The following is a 20,978-nucleotide window of genomic DNA, read 5'->3' as shown; positions in this document are numbered from 1 at the left end:
GGTGAATTGTGCATTAAACTGTAGATGATATATTTCTTAGATGAATACTTTTGAGGTGATGATGAGGTCTTAATTTCAAGTGATAGTATTTTATGAAATATCTGTTTTTCATAAATGTTCTTACAATGTACATTATCTACTTTCTTCTTTCACATTACCTGGTTGTGAGCAGTGAGGTTCACCATGTACGTGTCCACCCTGCTGAATACATGGCTGTAGATCTGGTTGATCTGAGGGTAAACAGTTGCATCACCGCTGATGCTGAGAATCAGTTCAAAGTCCGAACCTGATGCCATGGAAATGGTGAAGTCCACCTTTTCATTCACTGCTACATGAGTGTTACTTGCCCTTAGCTCCAACCCTTGAATCTTTTCCTGAACAAAGTACTCCTTGGAAACCACTTGCGAGCTGACATCATTGGTGGCATTCAAAGAAACATTGGCCCTCCTTGGCTCCTGAAAAATCACTGAAGTTGTCCTTCCTGTTTCTGTTTTTCCATCCAGCAACCATGTCCACGTCACACTGGTTCCTGTTTCCACCTCCCCCTGGAGAGAGACACTGACCCGTGTTGCTACATAATGCTGCTCAATCACATTGGTATCTAAGAACCTTAGGCCAGAAATGAGTTCTTGGACACTGACAAACTTTGACACAACCTCTGAGCTAACTTCATTGAAGACCTCCACAGTTACTGGTTTTTGCCCAGGACTGTTGAAGGTGTGAGTCTTCCAGGGCCTATTCCACTGCAGAGCATTCCCATCCACAGACCAGCGGTACTGTAGGTTTGAGCCTTCAGCAGTCAGTACTGTGAAATTTGTTGAAACATTGACTGCCACTGGATTGTTGCTGATCTGAAGGTGCACACCTCTGGCTGGTTCTAAGAAGTGGATAGTTCTGTTGACAGACAGCTGGCCCAGAAGGTTGGCTGCCCGGAGAAAAATGATACATGGACCTGGCTTAGAGAAATTCAGTTGCACTGTTTTGCCAGTTTTGTTGAATGAGCTGGCAGGGTCTAGCTCTCTGATGATGGTCCAGGTGAAGGTCATGTTGGTACCTTCTTTTAATCCAGCTTGAAGGTGGAGACCACGGTTTGTAGGGAAGCAACAACCATCCAATCTTGTGCCTCCATCTCCTCCAATCTTCTCTGTTAGAATCTGCAGCCCCTCCAACTCACGTTGGACAAACAGGAAGATACTGGCTTGTGCTGTTCCTACATCATTCTCTGCTGTCACAATGATGTTGAAAGTGCCAACTGAAAGAAAGTTGTAGTGCATGGTGTAGGTCCCAGTTATGGAGGTACAATAGTCACAGAGTATCCAAGAGTACCGGGCATCTGACCGATCGCCCTCCTCCATTTGGGCTTCAAAGGTGACTGAGGTATTGAGATGGACATTTACCATGCTTGCATTGACTCTCAACCCATGGATTGGTGCAATCACAGTAACAGGTAAAATAGTATGATTCTGACTAACTGTGTTGGCTGCTTTCAGTATGATATTGTATTTTCCAGAGACGTTGTAGGTATGGAGGGTATTCTGTCCTGTAAGCACATTTCCATCACCAAAATTCCAGGTGTAAGTGACATTGGAGGCCAAAGAAGAACTCATGAAACTGTATGGTGCTCCAAGTGTCAAATTATTATACTTTGTGCCATTGTGCTGAATAACAGTTGGTCCAACAGGCATCAGAACCTCAATCACAGCACTAGTGTTACTGCTGGAGATGTTATTGAAAACAGTTACTGTCACCTTGTAGTGACCTGGCTTCTTATATGTTGTCTCCATATTCCCAGAACCGTGGATGAGCACAGGGTCGTCCTCTTTACCAAAGTCCCACTGATAGCTGTAGTCAAATTCTGGCTCAGTTCTAACCCAGAACCATATTTCCTCTCCCACAGCACAATGGGATTTCTCAGGGGTAAGGCTGATGTTGGTCAAAGAAGGCTGCACACACACCCAGTTAAAGAAATTGGCTTTGGTGGCCTTGTTGACACCGGTAGAAAGGAGCAGGGAAAGGTGGTAACTCCCACTAGTCAAGTAAGTGTGAGAGACTCTTGGGTTGCCATGGTGTGTCTCATTGGGGCTTCCATCCCCAAAGCTCCATTCGTAAAGGTGAACCGATGCATTACCAGACACCCAGGCTTGAAAGTTGACGGTGGTCTGCTCTTGGACACATCCAGATGGCTCCATTCTTATAACTTGGAAGACAAAAACCTGAACTGGAAGGATTGTCCAACCAGAGCTCACAGCATTCATAGCAGTCACATTTACTGTGTAGTTGCCATCTTTGATATAGGTGTATGACACATAAGGCTCAGATGTAGTATAGATTTTCCCATCACCCATTGAGAATGTCCATGTGATGTTATTACCTGAACGAAGGTGTGCACTCACTCTTGTAGGAGTCTGAAGCTCTGTGGGAGACGAGCTTTCAGCTGTTAGACCTTCAATCTCCTCATATACAAAGATCTCAGCACAAGCATTATTAGAGCTGATAGTGTTGTTTACTGACACACAAACTGTGAAGTTGCCACACTCTGTAAAGGTGTGCGGCACACGGCGACCTTTTTGAGTGGCAGAACCATCTCCAAAAAGCCACTCATACTGAATGCCATACGGTGTGGGCAAAGGGTGAGCCTCAAAATAGGCTGATTTGCCAGCAAGGAGGAGTGCTGGCTCTGTCTGTATATTAACATGAGTGAGGATGCTGTACACGCTCATGTTGATGCTTTTACTGATGTTCTCATAACGATTGGAAACTGAAACCAGCGCTGTGTATATTCCTGTAAAAAAAAGACGTGGGAAAGAGAAATTCATGAAAAAAGAAGATAACATTTTCTATACAAGTTTGGATCATAAAATTCTGTGACTTTGTAAGAAATATGCATAATTTAAATCTGGCTCATTTCCCTTTCAAGGTCTTTGTCTTGTGCACTTCTAGACCTCTTCTGGCACTACTATTATTTTTGGATTTTGCTCCACTGAGGTGGCTCAGAGGTCTCACCTTTTGCATTTTTGGTCTGAAATTTCACCGCAGACCTAACATGCCAGAGCCAGTCTGAAAACTTTCCTGTTAACGATAATCACTGGTGACATAAGCTGTGTATCTGGACAGGACCCTGAGATCAAGGAGCAGTCTCTAGCAGAAGAGCCACAAGTGCAACAGTTCAGGTGCACAAACAAGAACATGCTTCTTTTTCTACATTCATAGCAGCTTTGGATTGTGCAAAATGCCAAAGGAGAAAACCCTGAAGAAGAAATTGGCCAAATTTAAATCAACCTTATTATCACAATTTCTAAGCTATTATCGACTTGCAGGCTGAAAAACGAGAAAAAGCAAAAATAGGTATTGCTATGACTGTATGCTAGTAATGCTGTTACTGTTACCTGGCTGCGAGTAGATATAGGTAACACTGTTGCTTAGGAGGACTTGATTAGGTGAGTCTGGGCAAAGGAGGGAGGGAGAGTAGGGAGGCTTGTATTCAGATTCCTTATATCCCCCATCACCAAAAGACCATCTGCAAAATGACAACGTAAAACCATTAAAAGAGGACCTACAAAATATAATAAAAACCCCTTTTCAGGCTATAAAAAACTGTAAAGTTCTTTGTATCATTTATGGTACCAACAATGTGAAAACAATGTGTAAACAGGGTTATATAGACATAACAAGAGTAATGCCAATACACGCACACAAACACAGACACAGACACAGTAACTGGAAAACTGGAAATTGGAAGTCTTTTCTGACGATGCAATAGAGGGTTTGGATGAGGAGAAGTGGAAACTGGAACTCAGGAAGCCTCTTAGCACCAAAAATGGTGAGAGTGCAGAGAAACTAAGTGAGAGAGTACTCCAAAGTTGGTGGGATACAAAGAGTGGAAGAAAAAAAAAGAGAGAAAAAAAAAGTAGAGGGGAAACAGCCGCACAGAGGGGAAAATTCTTGTCAGCAATCTTCCCTAACCACACAGTTATAAATCCAAGGCTCCTCTTTGACTTGACTGCTGCAGTGCTATTATGGTACACAAGAAGACAAAAACAGAGAGAAGAGCAAAGCGTAAGAGAGCGAGAGAAAACAAACTGTTTTTTCACTCAGCCTTAAAAAGATATTAATATAATAATAACAGAGACAGAAATAGGCAGTTTTGGGATTGTTTGTCTGTATACGATGTTGTCCATCTATCCATCCCTTCTGTTCATACCGGAAAGTGGCAGAAACTGACATATCCATGAGCACGGAGGCAGCGAGAGTCTGAGTGGAGCCCTGAGGGACCACATTTGGCACACCCCTGACTGTGAGGTTGGCCATGGGCTGGAGCCGGTCTACGGTTACGTTGAAATGTTCTGTGAGTGTGCTGACATGGTTCATGGCTGTCACCTGGGAGAGATATAACATAGTTAGTTAGACATTAGTCTTGTGTCACATCTGCATAAGTAAGCCATTACAGCGATGACTTTGTGATATTCTGATAATCTGTTCATTCTTCAGTTTAAAATTCTAGACATTTATTGGTTCCAACTTCCAAATGATGATTGCCTTAGTTCTCTGTCACTGTTTTCACACATATACTGCAACATACTGCACCCTCAAACTTTTCTAGACATTAATGACAGAGGTGCATGTGAGAACACAGCTGTCTGATGCAGCTGGTGTCAAAAACAAATGTTTCATATATGAAATTAAAAAAAAAAGTGTCAATAGGTGTGACAACAATTTGACTTGACTTGATGATAAATTAATAGATGAGACAGAAACTCACTGTTAGTTTGTAGATAGCAGCATTCTGGTAGATGACATTGAGAACAGTGTTGTAATAAGTAAAATAGGGCTTGTCATCCACTGTCCATTTAAATGTGGGGTTGGAGCCCTCTAGCACTGATGCTGTGTAGCTCTACAACACACACAGAGTACAATCTATCAATTATGAACTCTTCATACAATTGTTATTTAAATAAGCGTACAAGCAAAAACACACACTCACCACAACTGACTCCATCAATACCCTGCGTGCAGGATGCGGGTGCACCACCAATCCTCTCAGTGGCTTTTCCAAGTGAACAACCACTTTCAGGCTGGTCCTTATTACATTATTGTGGGCTTCCAGCTCCACCTGCACTGGACTCCCCTGTTCCTCCATTTTCAGGCTGAGATCCAGCAGTGCAAACTGGCTGGGCTCTGCAACTTCACCCCCAGACCCTGAGTTTGGCCCCAGCTGACAGGGTGATGGACTGGACAGAAAATCCAGGGGACATTCAGACTGGAAAGCTACACTATGATTACTGCCATGCCAAGATGCCCTTGTTGGGTAGTGCGACTGTACACGGAGTAGAAGCCGGGTGTCATCGGGCTGCATGTACAGGGTGCCATTCTGTGGTGAGGGATGGAGGATCGTCAAGTCCAGAGGAGCCACCACCCGCAACGGGCATGACGCTGAGACTGAGTATGATGGCTCAACAGAAGTTACCTGAAATGCAATTAAAATTTATATCTTATTATTATTATCATTATCATTATTATTATTATTTATTTATTTTCAAATACAAACTTGGGACAAAAATGCAAAATAAAAAATATGCCTCTCCTTTAGTGATTAACCTTTGGTGACAATGAAAACCAAAAATGCTAAAGTAACAACCAAAAACTTTCTCAAATGTTTAAAACTTAATGTCTGTATTGTAACATTGGTGTTATAGAAAAAAATAAACAAATTCTAACACTTAAAACTCCTCACTACGGGTTCTGTATTCTTCAGTGGCCTCCTCCTGCATCTAGAAATTTCTCTATATGCTGGAATATAACATGCTGATAGATGACTTACCAACAGGCTGTAGTTTCCAGGTTGGGGAAGACCGGCAGACAGCTGTGCTCCTTGCAGCAGAGTCTTACTCTGTCCTACATAGAGCACTCTGATAGGGCAAACCACTTCCTCCAGCCAGCCTCCCTCACCGTTCTTCACCAGAGTCTCTATGTCAAGCTCGGGGTCAGGCAGAAGGTCAACGTCATGGTCAGGTGAAGTGTCTGCTGACAGTCTGGTGTTGCTGATCCAGAACCAGTCTGATTGTTTAAGACCTAAAACAGGTTGTCGCCATGGTGAGTGTGGGGAAGTCTGGCAGCGGAGGAGGGAGGATGGGCCAGCGTCATGTTGCAGAGCGATCACATCACCACGCGAAACCAAAATGTCCTCCAGCTGGTCTTTTAACTGTGAGAAAAAGGGATCGGGGAGGTTTAAGATATAGACACGGAACAAATAGATGAAAGTAAAGTTTCACATTGCCAATTTGTCGTTAAATATGTGTCTTCTTTACTGAATGGAGACTTACTGTGCAGTCTTTTGGCAGTGAACTAACAGGCATTGCACAACAGCAGCAATCCTTTAACTGTTTATCCAATCTGGTAATAAACATCCTCATATTAAGTGCTGGGTGTCACTGAATCATACTAGAGGCAAAACTGAATCCTCTCACCAGGACATGTAAAGCTGATCCTGCTGGTAGCGTGAAGACCACCTCGTTCTGTAGGCTGTATCGGGGCCTAAATGTTCCAGCTGGCAGGTGGTGACCATGGGTGCAGTTAGGACAGGAGGATGGCTGGCAGGGACTAGATAGGGGCAGGCACTGATGCTGGAAGGGACACCACTGCTCTAGTCGGGGGCAAGAGGATAGATCATTGCTCTTGGTGTCATTAGGGACACAAAGAGCTACCGGAGCACATGCTGGGCCTCCACAACCTGAAACATGAGGTTTTGTGTTATTTCCTTAAAATTAAATTTGTACATGTAACAATGTTATTCAACTTAATTGCTATTGCCTATACACACTGTACATATACATAAATTCCCTAATTTTCTTCAGGATTAATAAAGTATCTATCTATCTATCTATCTATCTATCTATCTATCTATCTATCTATCTATCTATCTATCTATCTATCTATCTATCTATCTATCTATCTATCATGAATAGTTACATAACAATACAATTTTTTTTTATTAGTTGCTCATACAGTATCTGCCCTGATCATACAAGACATCCCTCAGTTCTTATGCTCTTCACCTCGCTAAGAACACCTGCTACTGTTAGCCAACTACAGCTCATTAGCTCTGCAAACAGATGCAGTTAAGCTTGAAATGAGCTTAACACAAAACAAACAATCACTGTTGTTTTCTGGTTTTGGCTACCACTTTACCTCTAACAACTATAAAAGAGTAAAAATGCAGATAAAAGCAAAGAATTACTGAATCGGATATGTTAAATCAAATAAAAAAAAATCTCTTCAAGGCAAGTCAAAAAATGTGCACTTGTGGAACAGGAAAGTGAAAGATGTGTGTGCATAAACATCTGGGATAGAGCAAACCTACCATCAGTGTAATTAATACAAAGCTGCACTATCTTACTATCTCCATGATCTCTTTCTCGTCATGGCATTCACAAGCTCTAATTGAAAGTGCCTTGGAAAACTTGATCCCATGTCTTCAACCAGCTGCCTGTCTGACTGGATTTCTGTTTCTCTTTCTATTGCACATCTCTGCAGTTATATGCCAGTAGACCTGTGCACACGTCATTGTGTGTCTGCTGATTGTGGACGAGGACAGGAAGTGCTCAGAACTAAGATGACCTTGTTTGTTTGGTTTCCTTCCCCTCCTGTTTTGCTATGCTTTCTGTCTCCATTCAAACTTTATTTTCACATTCACCTACCTAACAAGTTAAGACAGTGCTGGTCAGTGTGTGTATATGTTTGGGGATGTTTTTCTCTAACTAGAGGTGTGGGCTCAGGTGGTTTATATGTTTCGTAACACCTGCCAAGTGTATATTAGTGTGTTTCTGTGTGTGTGACTCACTGGGCAGCAGCAGGTGAGTGCTAGGATAATGACAGTGAGGTCTGTATGTCTGAAATCGGACGTGGACGTGTGAGCTGAGCTCCTGAGTGACAAATTCCAGGGAGGACAGACGACCCGCCTGAAAAAAGCTCAGTGCAGGGAACAACAGTATCTGAGAAATAAAGCAGACACAAGTAGCTTGATGAAACAGGGTTTGGGAATAGTCTGATAAACACAGAAGATTTTTAAAAAGAGGAGATCCCTACTGACCTCGATGACACTGCTGGGAGGTTGTGAAACAGATAGGAGAGTGGGTGAAGCACTGTGCAAAAGGTTATGGGAAGGAAACACAGCCATGCCAACCATGTAGATCCCAGCATCTGGAACACGGACTGGAGAGGCATTCGAGGTTACAAAAGGGGACTGAGGGAGTTACAGATTTCTACAAGCAATTTTGGGCTACAAAACAAATCCACCCACCCACCCCCATCTCAAACATAAAGATTTAGGCACCTTTTAACTGTACTTACTGGATATTTATGCAAATTAGTGCATGCTCAGTGATACAACAACTACATATATAAATAAAAATATCAGAAAATCTGTAATACAAAAAGCAATCAACTAGGAAGCTTCACGGTGATCTATTATATAAAGCTGGTACTTGTAAATAGTGTTTTTTACTTAAAGACTTGCACAATACACACACTATATTGCCAAAAGTATTTGCTCATCTGCCTTCACACACATATGAACTTGAGTAACATCCCATTCTTAATCCATAGGTTTTAATATGATGTTGGCCCACCCTTTTGCAGCTATATCAGGTTTCTTTTGGGAAGGCTTTCCACAAGGTTTAGGAGTGTGTTTATTTTTGACCAGTCTTCCAGAAGTATATTTGTGAGGTCAGACACTGACTCACAGTCTCTGCTCTAATTCATCCCACAGGTATTCTTTTGGGTTGAGGTCAGGACTGTGTGCAGGCCAGTCAAGTTCTTCCACACCAAACTTGCTCATCCATGTCTTTATGGACCTTGCTTTGTGCACTGGTGTGCAGTCATGTTGGAACAGGAAGGGTCCATCCCCAAACTGTTCCCACAAAGTTGGGAACATGAAATTGTCCAAAATGTCTTTGTATGCTGAAGTATTAAGAGTTCCTTTCCCTGGAACTAAGGGACCAAGCCAAACTACAACCCCCCTTCACCAAACTTTACACTTGGCACAATGCAGGTAGACAAGTACCGTTCTCCTGGCAACTAACAAACCCAGACTTGTCTTTTGGATTGCCAGGTGGAGAAGCGTGATTCATCACTCCAGAGAACACATCTCCACTACTGTAGAATCCAGTGGCACTGCATCTGACACTTTGCATTGTGCTTGGTGATGTAAGGCTTGAATGCAGTTGTTCTGCAATGGAAACTCATTTCATGACACTCTCTACACACTGTTCTTGAGTCAATCTGAAGGGCTCATGAATTTTGGAGGTCTGTAGTGCTTGAGTCTGTAGAAAGTCACCAACTTTCTGGGCCGGGGTCAGCATCCACTGCCCCTGCTCTGTCATTTTACATTGCCTACCACTTTGTGGCTAAGTTTGCGGCTGTCGCTCTCGTTCACTTCCACTTTGTTATAATACCACTAACAGTTGACTGTAGAATATTTAGTAGCAACGAAATTTCACGACTGGACTTGTTGTATATGCGGCATCCTATCACAGTACCACACTGAAATTTACTGAGCTCCTGAGAGCGACTCATTCTTCTACAAATGTTTGTGCTTGGTTTTATACACCTGTGGCCATGGAAGTGATTGGAACATCTAAACACATCAATTTGGATACGTGAGTAAATACTTTTGGCAATATAGTTTATCTTTAAATGCCATTTTTCTGAGTTACAAAGCTCAACTTCAGTTGTGCCAACATCCACAAAAAAAATTCTAGTTTGCCTCCCTCCTGTCGATATTATGAAGGTTTTTACAGATTACGTTTGGAGCTTAATTTATCAAACATTTATTTCTAAAACATGGAAAAATAGATTTTTTGGGGGGGGATCTTGACAGAAATTCTCATTTATAAAATACAAATATGCCCCCCCCCCCCCCCCCCCCCCCCAAAAAAAAAACCTTCAACATTAACAAGTGACTTGGCCTTGTCCAATATTCAGCTTTCTGATTTGGGAACGTCTACAAATTGGCAAACCCAGTAAAAATGCCCATTTTGGTCTACAGGGGGCTGTGCAGCTGTGCATTTTGGTCCACACGCCATACTAACTGAAGGCGGTAATGTACAATGGGGCAAATGTGGGTCCCACAATGTGAGGCTCGTGTGGGCAGACCACTGCGGTTCCACACAGGCCCCAATGGGGCATGTTTGTTGGGTAGGTAGGTAGGCTTGGGTATTAAATACTCCTCACTTTCTATAAGCAACACATATGGGGTGACGAGAACAGTGCCCAGACACCAAACTGTAACTATATTCTGCTAAGGTAATAAATGATTTCAACAGGAGTTCTCTGACTAAACTTAATTTGCATAAAATTGATAATGATGAAGGCTGCAATTCTATGCTCTCAGGGAAATGGAGAAAACTGCAAAGTCTATTAAATCTGTTCCTCAATTTTTATTTTATTTCTTTGATTTCTAGGTATGTGAACTACCTCATATTTGGATTATGAGAGTGTGTCTGCGAGCCTACCTTTGGCAGTGTACTGGCACATATATGCCCGCTTGGCATTGCATTGGTATGTACTGGTCTGACCACGGTGACCACGTGTTTCAAGGAAAACGCACACATTGCCACGAGAACTTGATGAACGAGGTAGAAGTACCTCCTCTCCCTCCTGCAACTCTGACCCGTTCACCCAGTGCAGCTTGCCAGGGGAGTCTATATCGCTTAAGCCCAGCCACACGCCCCGCTCCCTGGTGCAGAAACAAAGGCATAATACACAGATTAACACTGAGAGACTGACATTTAGCTACCTGACTCAGTGCAGAAAAAGACAGCAAAGTTTTTTTTTGATCCTGCCTGACAAAGAACAACAACGCCACACAAACCTCTTTACAACACATTCAGACGTAAATTAGTTTGAGACTTAAGTGAGAATAAAGTCTGTCAATTATGGTTCAGCTTCCCCTCAATAATCAATGTTGGCACGGCATTGAGAATGAAAAGTGGTTTTTATTGAACCCCAGTGAGATAATACTGAGATATTTAGTACATTCCTGTGATTGTGTTAGATAAATTGGATTTTAACTCAATGTGTCCATTAATGGACTTCACCATTCCCCACTTTGATTTTCCTTCCTCCTACGCACAGTTGGCTGAAAACAAAATTGCCTTGCCTCTAAAAGAAAACTCAGTAGGGTACTCAGTGGGATTTTTTTCCCCCTTCGTCTAAAGGTAGGGAGAGAAAAATAAACATTTTAGACATTTTTTTTAAAGCAGGTTTTAGCCTTTTTCTGACATTGTCCAAAAATCGCCTGGATAAAAGTAATTTCTTTCCCCATCTTGTTTTTCCCACTTTTTTTGGCTTTTCAAAGCATCTTTGATAATGACATCAGGAAGAGTGACCAGCGGTTAAACAAAGGCAGAAGCGAACTAGAAAACATCTTTGTAGCAAAAACACAAGGACAGATTAAAAAAAAAAGAAGTTCCTTATATAAGAGAGGGGGTGGAGGAACACATGAGCAGAGGAGGATAGCAGGGATAAGCTCCATCTGCAGCAGGTTTTTTTTTTCTTCTCATCCCCTTTGGTATACAAGTCCAGGGCCTCTACACTCATATTAACACACAAAAAAATCCGCTTCCTAGGGTGTTAAAGTTACAATGCAGCTGTGCTTTTACAGATGTGTTTTTTTGACCTTCTCCCATCTAAACACCAAACATTGGAAGCCTTCAGATCAGCGCAAGGCCAGAAAACCAAATCAAAGCCAAATCCAGAGCTTTCTTCATACAGTGTTCATATACAGCGCATCAAACAGACATACATGCTGCAAAGAAATGCATCCTGTCAACATACAAGAGACATATACTGTTGGAGCAAATTCAGAACACACACAGCAAAGTCTGTATTTTATGCATCCCAAGACTAAATGAAAATCAAAAATATATTAATAATTAAAAGGTTGAAAATATGCAAACGCAAACAGGACAAATGAATTCATGTGGTAAACATAAAGGCATGAATTCAATAAATAAGTGAACACACACACACACACACACACACACAGAGAAAGAGAGAGAGAGAGGAGGGGAGAAGAAAGACAAACACATTTGCATGCACTCCTTTCGAAACCATGTAATTCTGTGACTGTCACTGATTGAAAGTTCAACATCTGTTTTCAGTATTTTTGTCTGTTTTGATAGTTCTTGGCTGCCGTTGCAGCAAACAGACTGTACCATAGGTTTGTTTCAGTTTGCCATGGAAACGAGGAAGACGAATTGCGGGAGCTGGTAACTGATCAGTTTTGGACCTGAAAACCTTGTGCATAGCATGCTGATACACCCGACAACTGATATAGTAATAGTCATGAGTTAAAGTGGGCTGGAACCATCTGGAATGACGTTCCAATCCAGATCTTTAGTTAATGAGTTATTAAATCTGGCAGTCAGGTTAATGCATGTTACTATTAAATGAGTTAATTTTTCATGTGCTGCAGCTTGGCGTTGCTTCCAGTGATGGCATGAAGATACTTGCTCAGTGATAAGAAAATAATGACATGTACTGCTACACCTTCAACACACCCCTATTTTCTTTCCATCCCCGTGATGCATTCATGGTATTGATGTTAAGTTGCGTTCGGTGAAGTTAAGCTAATGACAGAGGTGGAGAAACCATAAATGGAGAAATGCTTTATGTTTCAAATGCGACTTTTCAGCTCAATAAATATCACCAAACACGCAAACTGTTTCTGTGCAGTTTGTCAAAAAATGTTGTGAGCTAAATGTGCAGCTGCTGTATTTTCCAAGGGAGAGAAAAAACTGTTAATGTGCCACACTGATAGATGGAGAAAGAAGTACGAAAGAGAGTAAAGTAGAGGAAGATGAGAGTTTATTTTCAAAAGTAAGGACTGCTCAGCAAGTGAAATTTTATTTACTGGAAATTTAAATCTTACATGTAATGTCCCCATTTATTTTAGTGCTTTTAAGTCAGATACTGGATCTATTGATGAATTATGGTTTTGTGAAATATCTTGCAAAACAAATTGAAATATACCAATTTTGTGTTATTCAAAGGTTGCATGAAAATATCAGGCAGTTTAGTACAGGCTAGACTGGTCAGTTTACAGTATTGTGATGGAAGTTTACAATGATGCACTGTGCTAGACTGGTTAGGTTACTGTTACCTTACATTTATATTTAAGGTGATGATGCTGATTAGAGTCACTCACTGAATTATACCTTTTATAATAGCTTTATAGTCTAGGTATTGGGAATCAGACATACAGGATAACATCAGCTTATATCTTGTTGAATTAACTTGGCTAAATCCACAAAGAGCAGTGAATATTGGAGTAGTGGCACAGGTCAACTGATCACAGTCTGTACACAAAGTAAAATCTACTGGTGCTCACAAAGCAAATTATTATGTGACTTATTTCTACATAATCCCTTTCTCCAAGCCGCACTGCTACACCCGCTCTTAGAGTCCCCCCCCCCACCTGCCAAATCCCACTTTAACCCTTGGTAATAATCCACTAATGCATTTGTTTTTGAGGAAATAAAATTATTTGCCTGTTTCAAATTGAGAAAACTGCCATCACAACTTATGCATACAGAGAACAAACATTGAGAGTGCATCTCTGCCTATACAGAGGGAAAACACTCACTGTGTGACTTCTGTTGCCAGCAGGTTACGCAGCTTGTCACTCCTGACTATTGCCAGATCCCCACCGCGGCTCAAACACTGTTTTCGAGCATCAGTCCAGCTCAGCTCCCCTGGAAGGATCTGGAAACAGCTTGAGGACTCAGGATCGTACGTCACATCCATCGGACAGTAAGGGGAAGCTGGAAAAGAACAGAAACATGAATGTTATTCATCAGACATTCTGAAGTTACTTTTCTTGAAATATATAGTACAGCTTCATATGTAAGTAAGTAAGTAAAATTTTATTTATATAGCACCTCTCAAGACATAGATCACAAGGTGCTTCACAACGTTAAAACAAATTACATACATATCTAAAGAAACCCTTAAAAAGATGTTTATTCTAAGCACTTAGAGTACAGCAATAGTCCTAGATTGCATATCCTGTGTAATGCATTCTGGAAAGTCAGTAACTTACATATCACTGCAAATCAGTGTTTTCATACGTTACTGTTCAAGTTAGATTTCACCGTAGAAATGAATTTATTTATTTTATTTTAAAATAAAATTTTATTTTAAAATAAAATAAAATATTTCCTTCAGGAAATATTTTAAAAACTATTTTATGGCCAGTGTTTTGAGACTTCAGTAAAAAAAAAAAAAAAACTAAAGAGAGTTTCTAAAAGCCTCAGACAAACAAACAACCAACGCAGACACAAAAGATGATCATATATAGGTGCAAAGTAAAGGAAGATGGGGGAGGGAGGGCAGATGAAAGACACATGGCCTTACTCACATCTCTAATGTGCAAACACTCCTTGGCTGAGACAGTCCAAAAAGCAGCAAGGACATTTCTTGTCTGTCACAATCTCACTTTGTCTTTTGTCTTCCACATTCGTTTCACAGACTCTTTGGCACTTTATAGAAATTTGTGCCATAATATCTCAAAGAAACAAACCAGTGAAATTAGCAAATAACAGTTAAATATTAAATTGGAAGAAATTTATGAAATTGGAAGGGAGTGGGAGAAGAGTCTGAGTATGTCGATGGTGGGAAATGGAAAGGGAGAGACTGTGCTGTGTAGATATTTTGCTAGGAAAATGGGAAAGATGCAGTGCGGGATCAAGATGATTCCACACTGCATCTTTCCCATTCACACAATCTTAACAGTACAAGCATCTTTTCAAATGTGCAAATGTTTGTAAAAGTAAATAAAACCACTAACGTTTTAATTTGATGTCAATTAAAATAAGAAAAGACCTCAACATTATTGAAGCAGTGTGAGATCAAGCTGATTTGTTAATACTAACCTGTTCAGTGCTAAGTTAATGACTAGCTGTTGTAAACATCAAGTATCATGCCAAAGCTGATTTGTCAAGTATGCTACTCCATTTATAACTTGTTTCTGCTGTTCCAAGCTGCCTGAAAATCCTGCTTTTTGGAAATGATTTTCATCACGTAATGGTTTTTTTTTTTTTTTTTTACTACTACCAAATTCCTAATCACAACAAGTAACAGATTAAACAATTAAATCAAAGTTTACCATCCAATCCAGTCACGGTAAGTCCTGTTAGTTTTCCAGGTAACCTTCACAGACATACATTAAGCTAATGTTCAGATTTAATCAGCAGGCGAGAACAAACTAATTGGATGTTGATGATCACAAGGAGCTCAAACACTAATTTCAATGCTCAAAATGTGTGGAGTTTCAGAAACTGCTCAGAATTTACGTGTTGGTATATTTCACCTTTGGCAACCTGGACATCATCTTTTGTAATCTTCCAGTCTACAGTCAAGCCAACAGATCCCCAGCTGACAAGTGTGAGCTCAAGACTCTTATTGGCCACAGCAAGAGGTGGACAGTGCAGCTCCAGTTTGGGAGGAAGGGCCACAGTCACCTCCCTGCGTGCAGAGACCTGAATACACACAAGTAACATTTTAAAATACAAACACACACACACACACACACACACACACACACACACACACACACACACACACACACACACACACACACACACACACACAAAGTCTTATTCTGATATTGACTCTTGTTTTGTGTCATTTATTGGTTTGGATGATTGAAGTCTGAAGAAACAATTTAACATTTTATTGATTTAACAAACAGAGGCCTCAGTAGTATGTAGAAGAAACACACACAGCCACAACAGCCTGGCACTCCTGCTCATGCTGGCCACCTTCTTGGCTGTGGGATGCCATCCCATTCTTCAACCATTTGTCGCAAGTCAGCCAATGTGGGTGTGTTGGTTACTTTCGCCCAAGCTGATCCCACAAGTGTTCAATGGGGTCGAGGTCAGGACTGCCAGCAGGCCATCCCATCCTCTCCACTCCCAAATTTTGGAGGCAAAATTTCATCTCAATATCTCTCTGCATTGAAATTCCCTTCAAAGATGACAAGCCTGATTATCAGAAGCTCAAAACAAGAGTCAAAAGCAGAATAAGCTGTTTGACATTAGCAGAGAAGATTTGGCAAGTTTAATGGGCACAATCCACATGCTCAACTCTGCTGCACAACCCACAAATGCATTTTCCTTGCCAATGTGGCACCATTTAAAGAGAGATAAACAGGCTTTCCAATGATATAAGACTTTTTTTGCAGAAAAACATTGCTACAACAAAGAAATAATTGACCAAACACAAATCTCCTCACTTTTTGTTTAGAAGTTTAGATGAAAATTGTTTTCCTATTATTTTCTCCCTCACCTTCTTATGTCCAGCCCAGGCTGTCAGACTGACTGTATAAGATCCTGGAAGTCCATACTTGTGAGCTGATGTGGTGGTCCCGGTTCCTGTAGTGTTGACACGTGGTGAAAAATCACCAAAGTCCCAGGACAGCATCACAGGAGTGACAGAGGAGTTGGCGGAGAAAGTGACTTTGTCGTGAACGCTTTGCAGCTGGAGGGGTTCCAGTGAGACCGAGAACTCCACCACAAACACTTCCCGAGCCAGAGCCCAGCCACAGTTCTGTGAATTGAAGGAAACCATGTGAGGAAGGGGAGGTTTTGGTGTTAATATATATACATCTAAACAAAAAATAAAGCCTCTTTCCCCAGTAATTGTTAAGATATTTATGGCTTCACTATTCTTTCACAATACTGAATAAAATCTGAATGCCATGCTGACTATGAACTGTTCCAATTTTAAATAAACAATTCTTACATTTTCATTTGGCTTTTTAGCTAACTTCTATTTCAGATTTCCTCTGCACAGCACTCTTCAGGATATGGGGAAGTCATTCACGCCAAAGAGGAAAGTTAGTGTTTGGCTATTAAAAGTTAAAAGGAAATCCTGAATGTTGTATAATCACAATAGGAAAGAAAAAGAAAAGGAAACTACAACAGAGGACATCTGACAGCACAATACTCTTTACACACACACACCTTCATAACATCGGGGTTCGTGCAGGCAGCAGAACACTGAGCCGTGCTGATGTAGTTGGGGTCTGAGTTTTTGCTGCAGAGACACTCGTGCTTCTCTCCTAAGCCCCCATACCGATGCGATTCATTGAAACACACACTGTGACACTGTTCCCGTGTCAAGTTTCGGAATGTGGAATAAGAGAAGATAACAAGTTCACTTCGTCCCAGTCCTCCGCTGTTGCGATCCTCAAGACAAGCAGCATACAGTCCTGAAATAGACAACATGGGTTTAAATCTTAAATCTCACAGACTTTAAGATGTAAGAACATCTCTGTCCAAAAGAAGATGATGAATGGTTTATTTTTTCATAAGTATGCATAATACCAGACCATTATGATTGTTGTTTTGGCTGAGGTTTAAATCCAAATGGACCGAGTACTTCACCACTCTTTTATTTTCATAGACTTACTTTAACTTCACAAGAAGATGTTTATATGTGTTAACCTGTATTTGTTTTCATATCACAGGTGGGCAGACTCAATAGGAGTTGATCTTGGAGCTCATCGGGGTGCCTGCAGCGCAATTCATTTAAGCGTCGAACTTGCACCCCTTTTTGCTGGAGACAGTTGACAAACCGGAACAGCTTACAGTCACACTCAAACGGGTTACTGCTTAGATCACTGGAGAAGAGAAGGAGACAGACAAGGTGACTGAATCATTAACTGTTAAACATCTCAACAGTCACAATGTTGAGCACTGTGGATGCCGCTGCTAATTAAACTGTCATTATGTGGTGATTACACATTTATAAACCGTTAAAGCAAATACAGATGCCATTTGTGCAAAGGCTCATCAGCATATGTATTTGTCTCAGAAACTTAGGGGTTTTAATGTGGATACTATTTTTATGAAAATGTTTTATTGAGTTTTAACTTTTAACTGTTTTTGTCTTTAATCTGTTGGTTTGGATCTCTGAGCCTCAAGAACAAAAGGAGGTTGGAGAACACTGTGAAAAAGTGTAGCAAAGTGGCAGGTATAAGACTTAATGATCCTGCCCTTCTGTACAGAGTTAGGGCTACCCAAAAGGCAGGGAGGATTCAGGGTGATAGCACTCACCCCGTCTTCAGAGTGTCAGCTACCTCCTTCAGGAAGGACATATTCTTTGCCGCCTTGCAGAACAAACAGACTTAAATTCTCATTCGTTCCTACCACTATTACCGTTTTGAAATCTATTAGGTGATTCTGTGTCCCTGGTTGTATGTGACCGATTGATTGATTAACTGATTTTTGCTGTTGGCTGCACGGCAAATTGCCCCTCAGGGATAATAAAGTATTTTTGAATTGAAGGCTCAATTAATATCTTCCTAACCAACAAGTAGCATCTCTCTATGGACTCTGTATATGTGTGTTTGTGTCTATTAATATTTCAGAGCACCCAAAAACCATGGTGAGTTTAAAATTAAGTTAAAGTTTTTTTCCCTTACACAACAGTCAGACATGCAGCTTGTAAACAGATGAGACAGGCAACTGTCCTGGGCTCCAAGACTGTTGTGGGACTATAACAAATTGTACTTCACAGTAATGTGTCAAAGTGCAGAAACTGTAGTCCCTTTCTCCTTAATCTATAGAAAGATGTCCTTAAAGAAACCCCTGCAGCATTCTTAGTGTGTGTGTGTGTGTGTGTGTGTGTGTGTGTGTGTGTGTGTGTGTGTGTGTGTTCAGTAACTCATTCTAAAATCAAATCACCAACTTATTATTGCCTGATGTGAATCTGTTATGGACGCATTATCTTTTTTTATCACAATGGGTCTTTTATCAAAGCAAGAGATCAATAAAAGTCATATTTTAGTTTGATTATTTAGAAATAGTTGGCTTTGTTAACATTGGTTCTCACAGTTTCAGAATATGTTTTTTTTTCCAGTAAATCTTTTAATCTCTAATTTGACTTACTGCTAACTAGCTAGAAAAGCACAGTGCAACCACTTTGATAACAGCATAAAAGCTAGCAGAGGAGAGCCAAAAGTTGAAAATGATACTTTTCTACAAAAATAAAACTTAACAAAGCCTGCAATTTCTGCCACTGTGTGGTGGTTAAAAGCTGTCAATTAAAATACTAACACTTGACTTTGTCTTTCCCTGTTTAGCTCTGAGTAGTTAAACAAAGTATAATGTAACTAAAACAATAACCTAAAATGTTTAATGAGGTGAGTATTTAACAACAGTTACTTCTTTCATAAAGACATATTTTACATAGTTACAGAGCCAATGCTAAAATCAGATATCGGTCCAATACTGACTCAGACAGCTGGATAGACGGCTTTACATCTATTAGAATGAATTCTGTTATTCTATATTACATCTACATGCACATGTGCAGGTAGCGCCATGTGAGCTAACGTAGCTTGAAGGAAGCTGATGACAAAAGTTGGATTTTTTTTTTTTTTACAGGTGCTGTGCCAAAAACCTTTATGTGTTTTTCTTACACTAGATTATGATTTACTTGTAATTTAACAGCAAATGATGCTCAAGTGGGTGATGACCCCCACATGTAGAATCACAAATAAAGTAAGGGGCATCAGGTACTCTGGTTTCCCAATGACATGCAGTTACTGGGGTTAGGTTAATTGGTGATTCTAAATTGCCCATAGGTGTGAATGGATGTCTGTGCCTCTGTGCTAGCACTGCAACAGGTGACCTGTACAGGGTGTACCATGCCTCTTGCCCTATGACAGCTGGGATAGGCTCCAGCCCCTCCATGACCCTGAACAGGATAAGAGAATGGATGGATGGATGGATGGATGGATGGATGTAAATATGACATATTTGAAGGAGCTGGAACAAGTGTAGCGTTGGTGGACACGGTTAACCTTTCTCTACCTGTGTATGGGCTTTTTTTTTCTAAAAAAGACATTCTGTCTTTCTGAGGGAGGTGAAGCATAGTAACAGTGCCCCTTTAAACCACTACACTGAATCAGTATGCAGTATACTTGAAAATTATTTCTATAGAAAAGGGGTATTTCTTAATGATATGGAAGGACGGGAGATTAAAGGGCACAGAGCAATAATGGAAATGACAGAAAAGAAAAAAATATTGAAGAGACAAAAGGAGAAGGCGCTGAATAGATGGTCCAAAAATGAATGCAGGAAAGAAGACAGCAGAAAGAAGAGAAAGGTTACATAACGTCTTTCAGGCTAACCTGTTATTGATTAATCTATTTAGCTTTGCCTACATAGATGCTACACAAGAAAAAAAAAAAAAAAAAAAAAAAAAAAAATATATATATATATATATATATATATATATATACATACATATATATGTGTATGTGATTTTAGAACTGTGTGAAAGAGGCAGAAACATACAGATTACAGCAGTAGCAGCAGTGAAGTGTAATTACTTACATCTGAGTTAAATTACACGGGTTGTCACATGTCCTTTCCTCGATGGTGGTGATTTGGTTGTTGCTCAAATCACTGATGGAAATAAAGACACAAATCAACTGTTGTGAGATTAAAACAAACAAACAAAAACACAGACAATCCTTTTTATTACACTTTTTCATCTGTAATGTATGACAATTACTATCATATTGTCACTTCGGCAAGAGTTATATTTGTGGCTTTGCACCTGACTAAAAAGTGCTAAGCCAACAAATGAGCCATCTGATGAATGAGTATGCAAAGCCTGTTTCTCCTACAATATTACATTAAATTAGTTCAAGTGTTGTGTTCATCAAAGAAAAGATTATTATCATGTCCTTAACCAGAAACGACTCCTGTGCCTGTACAGTGCAAGACTTAAAGAAATGAACGTTAATTTTTTGCTGTCTCTCTCCCCACTTCTTTCCCATTTCCATCCATCTGCATTGTTTTCGCACTTCTTGCTCTTTCCCTCCTCTTCTCCTCTCTCCCTTCTTCTCTTTTACTTCTCCACTCATGATCTCCTTTTTTTGCTCCCTCCCTCCCTACTCTATCCAA

At 40.5% G+C, this 20,978-nt stretch overlaps 1 protein-coding gene across 1 annotated transcript in view; it reads right to left on the bottom strand.

Annotated features, from left to right (window-relative positions):
* pkd1a (polycystic kidney disease 1a) overlaps positions 1 to 20,978 on the bottom strand; it is a 76,750-nt gene that overhangs the window by 35,910 nt on the left and 19,862 nt on the right. Inside the window, exons 4-19 of the mRNA XM_030730865.1 lie at positions 20,403 to 20,474; positions 17,505 to 17,680; positions 17,022 to 17,269; positions 16,345 to 16,605; positions 15,368 to 15,536; positions 13,643 to 13,820; positions 10,509 to 10,732; positions 8,087 to 8,208; positions 7,838 to 7,988; positions 6,465 to 6,727; positions 5,819 to 6,199; positions 4,982 to 5,464; positions 4,760 to 4,891; positions 4,202 to 4,377; positions 3,387 to 3,517; positions 159 to 2,782 (exon numbers count right to left, since the gene is read on the bottom strand). Of these exons, the coding sequence (XP_030586725.1) occupies positions 159 to 2,782; positions 3,387 to 3,517; positions 4,202 to 4,377; positions 4,760 to 4,891; positions 4,982 to 5,464; positions 5,819 to 6,199; positions 6,465 to 6,727; positions 7,838 to 7,988; positions 8,087 to 8,208; positions 10,509 to 10,732; positions 13,643 to 13,820; positions 15,368 to 15,536; positions 16,345 to 16,605; positions 17,022 to 17,269; positions 17,505 to 17,680; positions 20,403 to 20,474 (5,791 nt within the window). The remainder of the gene's footprint in view (positions 1 to 158; positions 2,783 to 3,386; positions 3,518 to 4,201; positions 4,378 to 4,759; positions 4,892 to 4,981; positions 5,465 to 5,818; positions 6,200 to 6,464; positions 6,728 to 7,837; positions 7,989 to 8,086; positions 8,209 to 10,508; positions 10,733 to 13,642; positions 13,821 to 15,367; positions 15,537 to 16,344; positions 16,606 to 17,021; positions 17,270 to 17,504; positions 17,681 to 20,402; positions 20,475 to 20,978) is intronic.

The sequence above is a fragment of the Archocentrus centrarchus genome, chromosome 1 (assembly GCF_007364275.1).
Source record: "Archocentrus centrarchus isolate MPI-CPG fArcCen1 chromosome 1, fArcCen1, whole genome shotgun sequence".
Lineage (NCBI taxonomy): Eukaryota > Metazoa > Chordata > Actinopteri > Cichliformes > Cichlidae > Archocentrus > Archocentrus centrarchus.
Note: the sequence above shows the minus strand (reverse complement) of the source record. Positions and strands in the feature narration are given on the sequence as shown.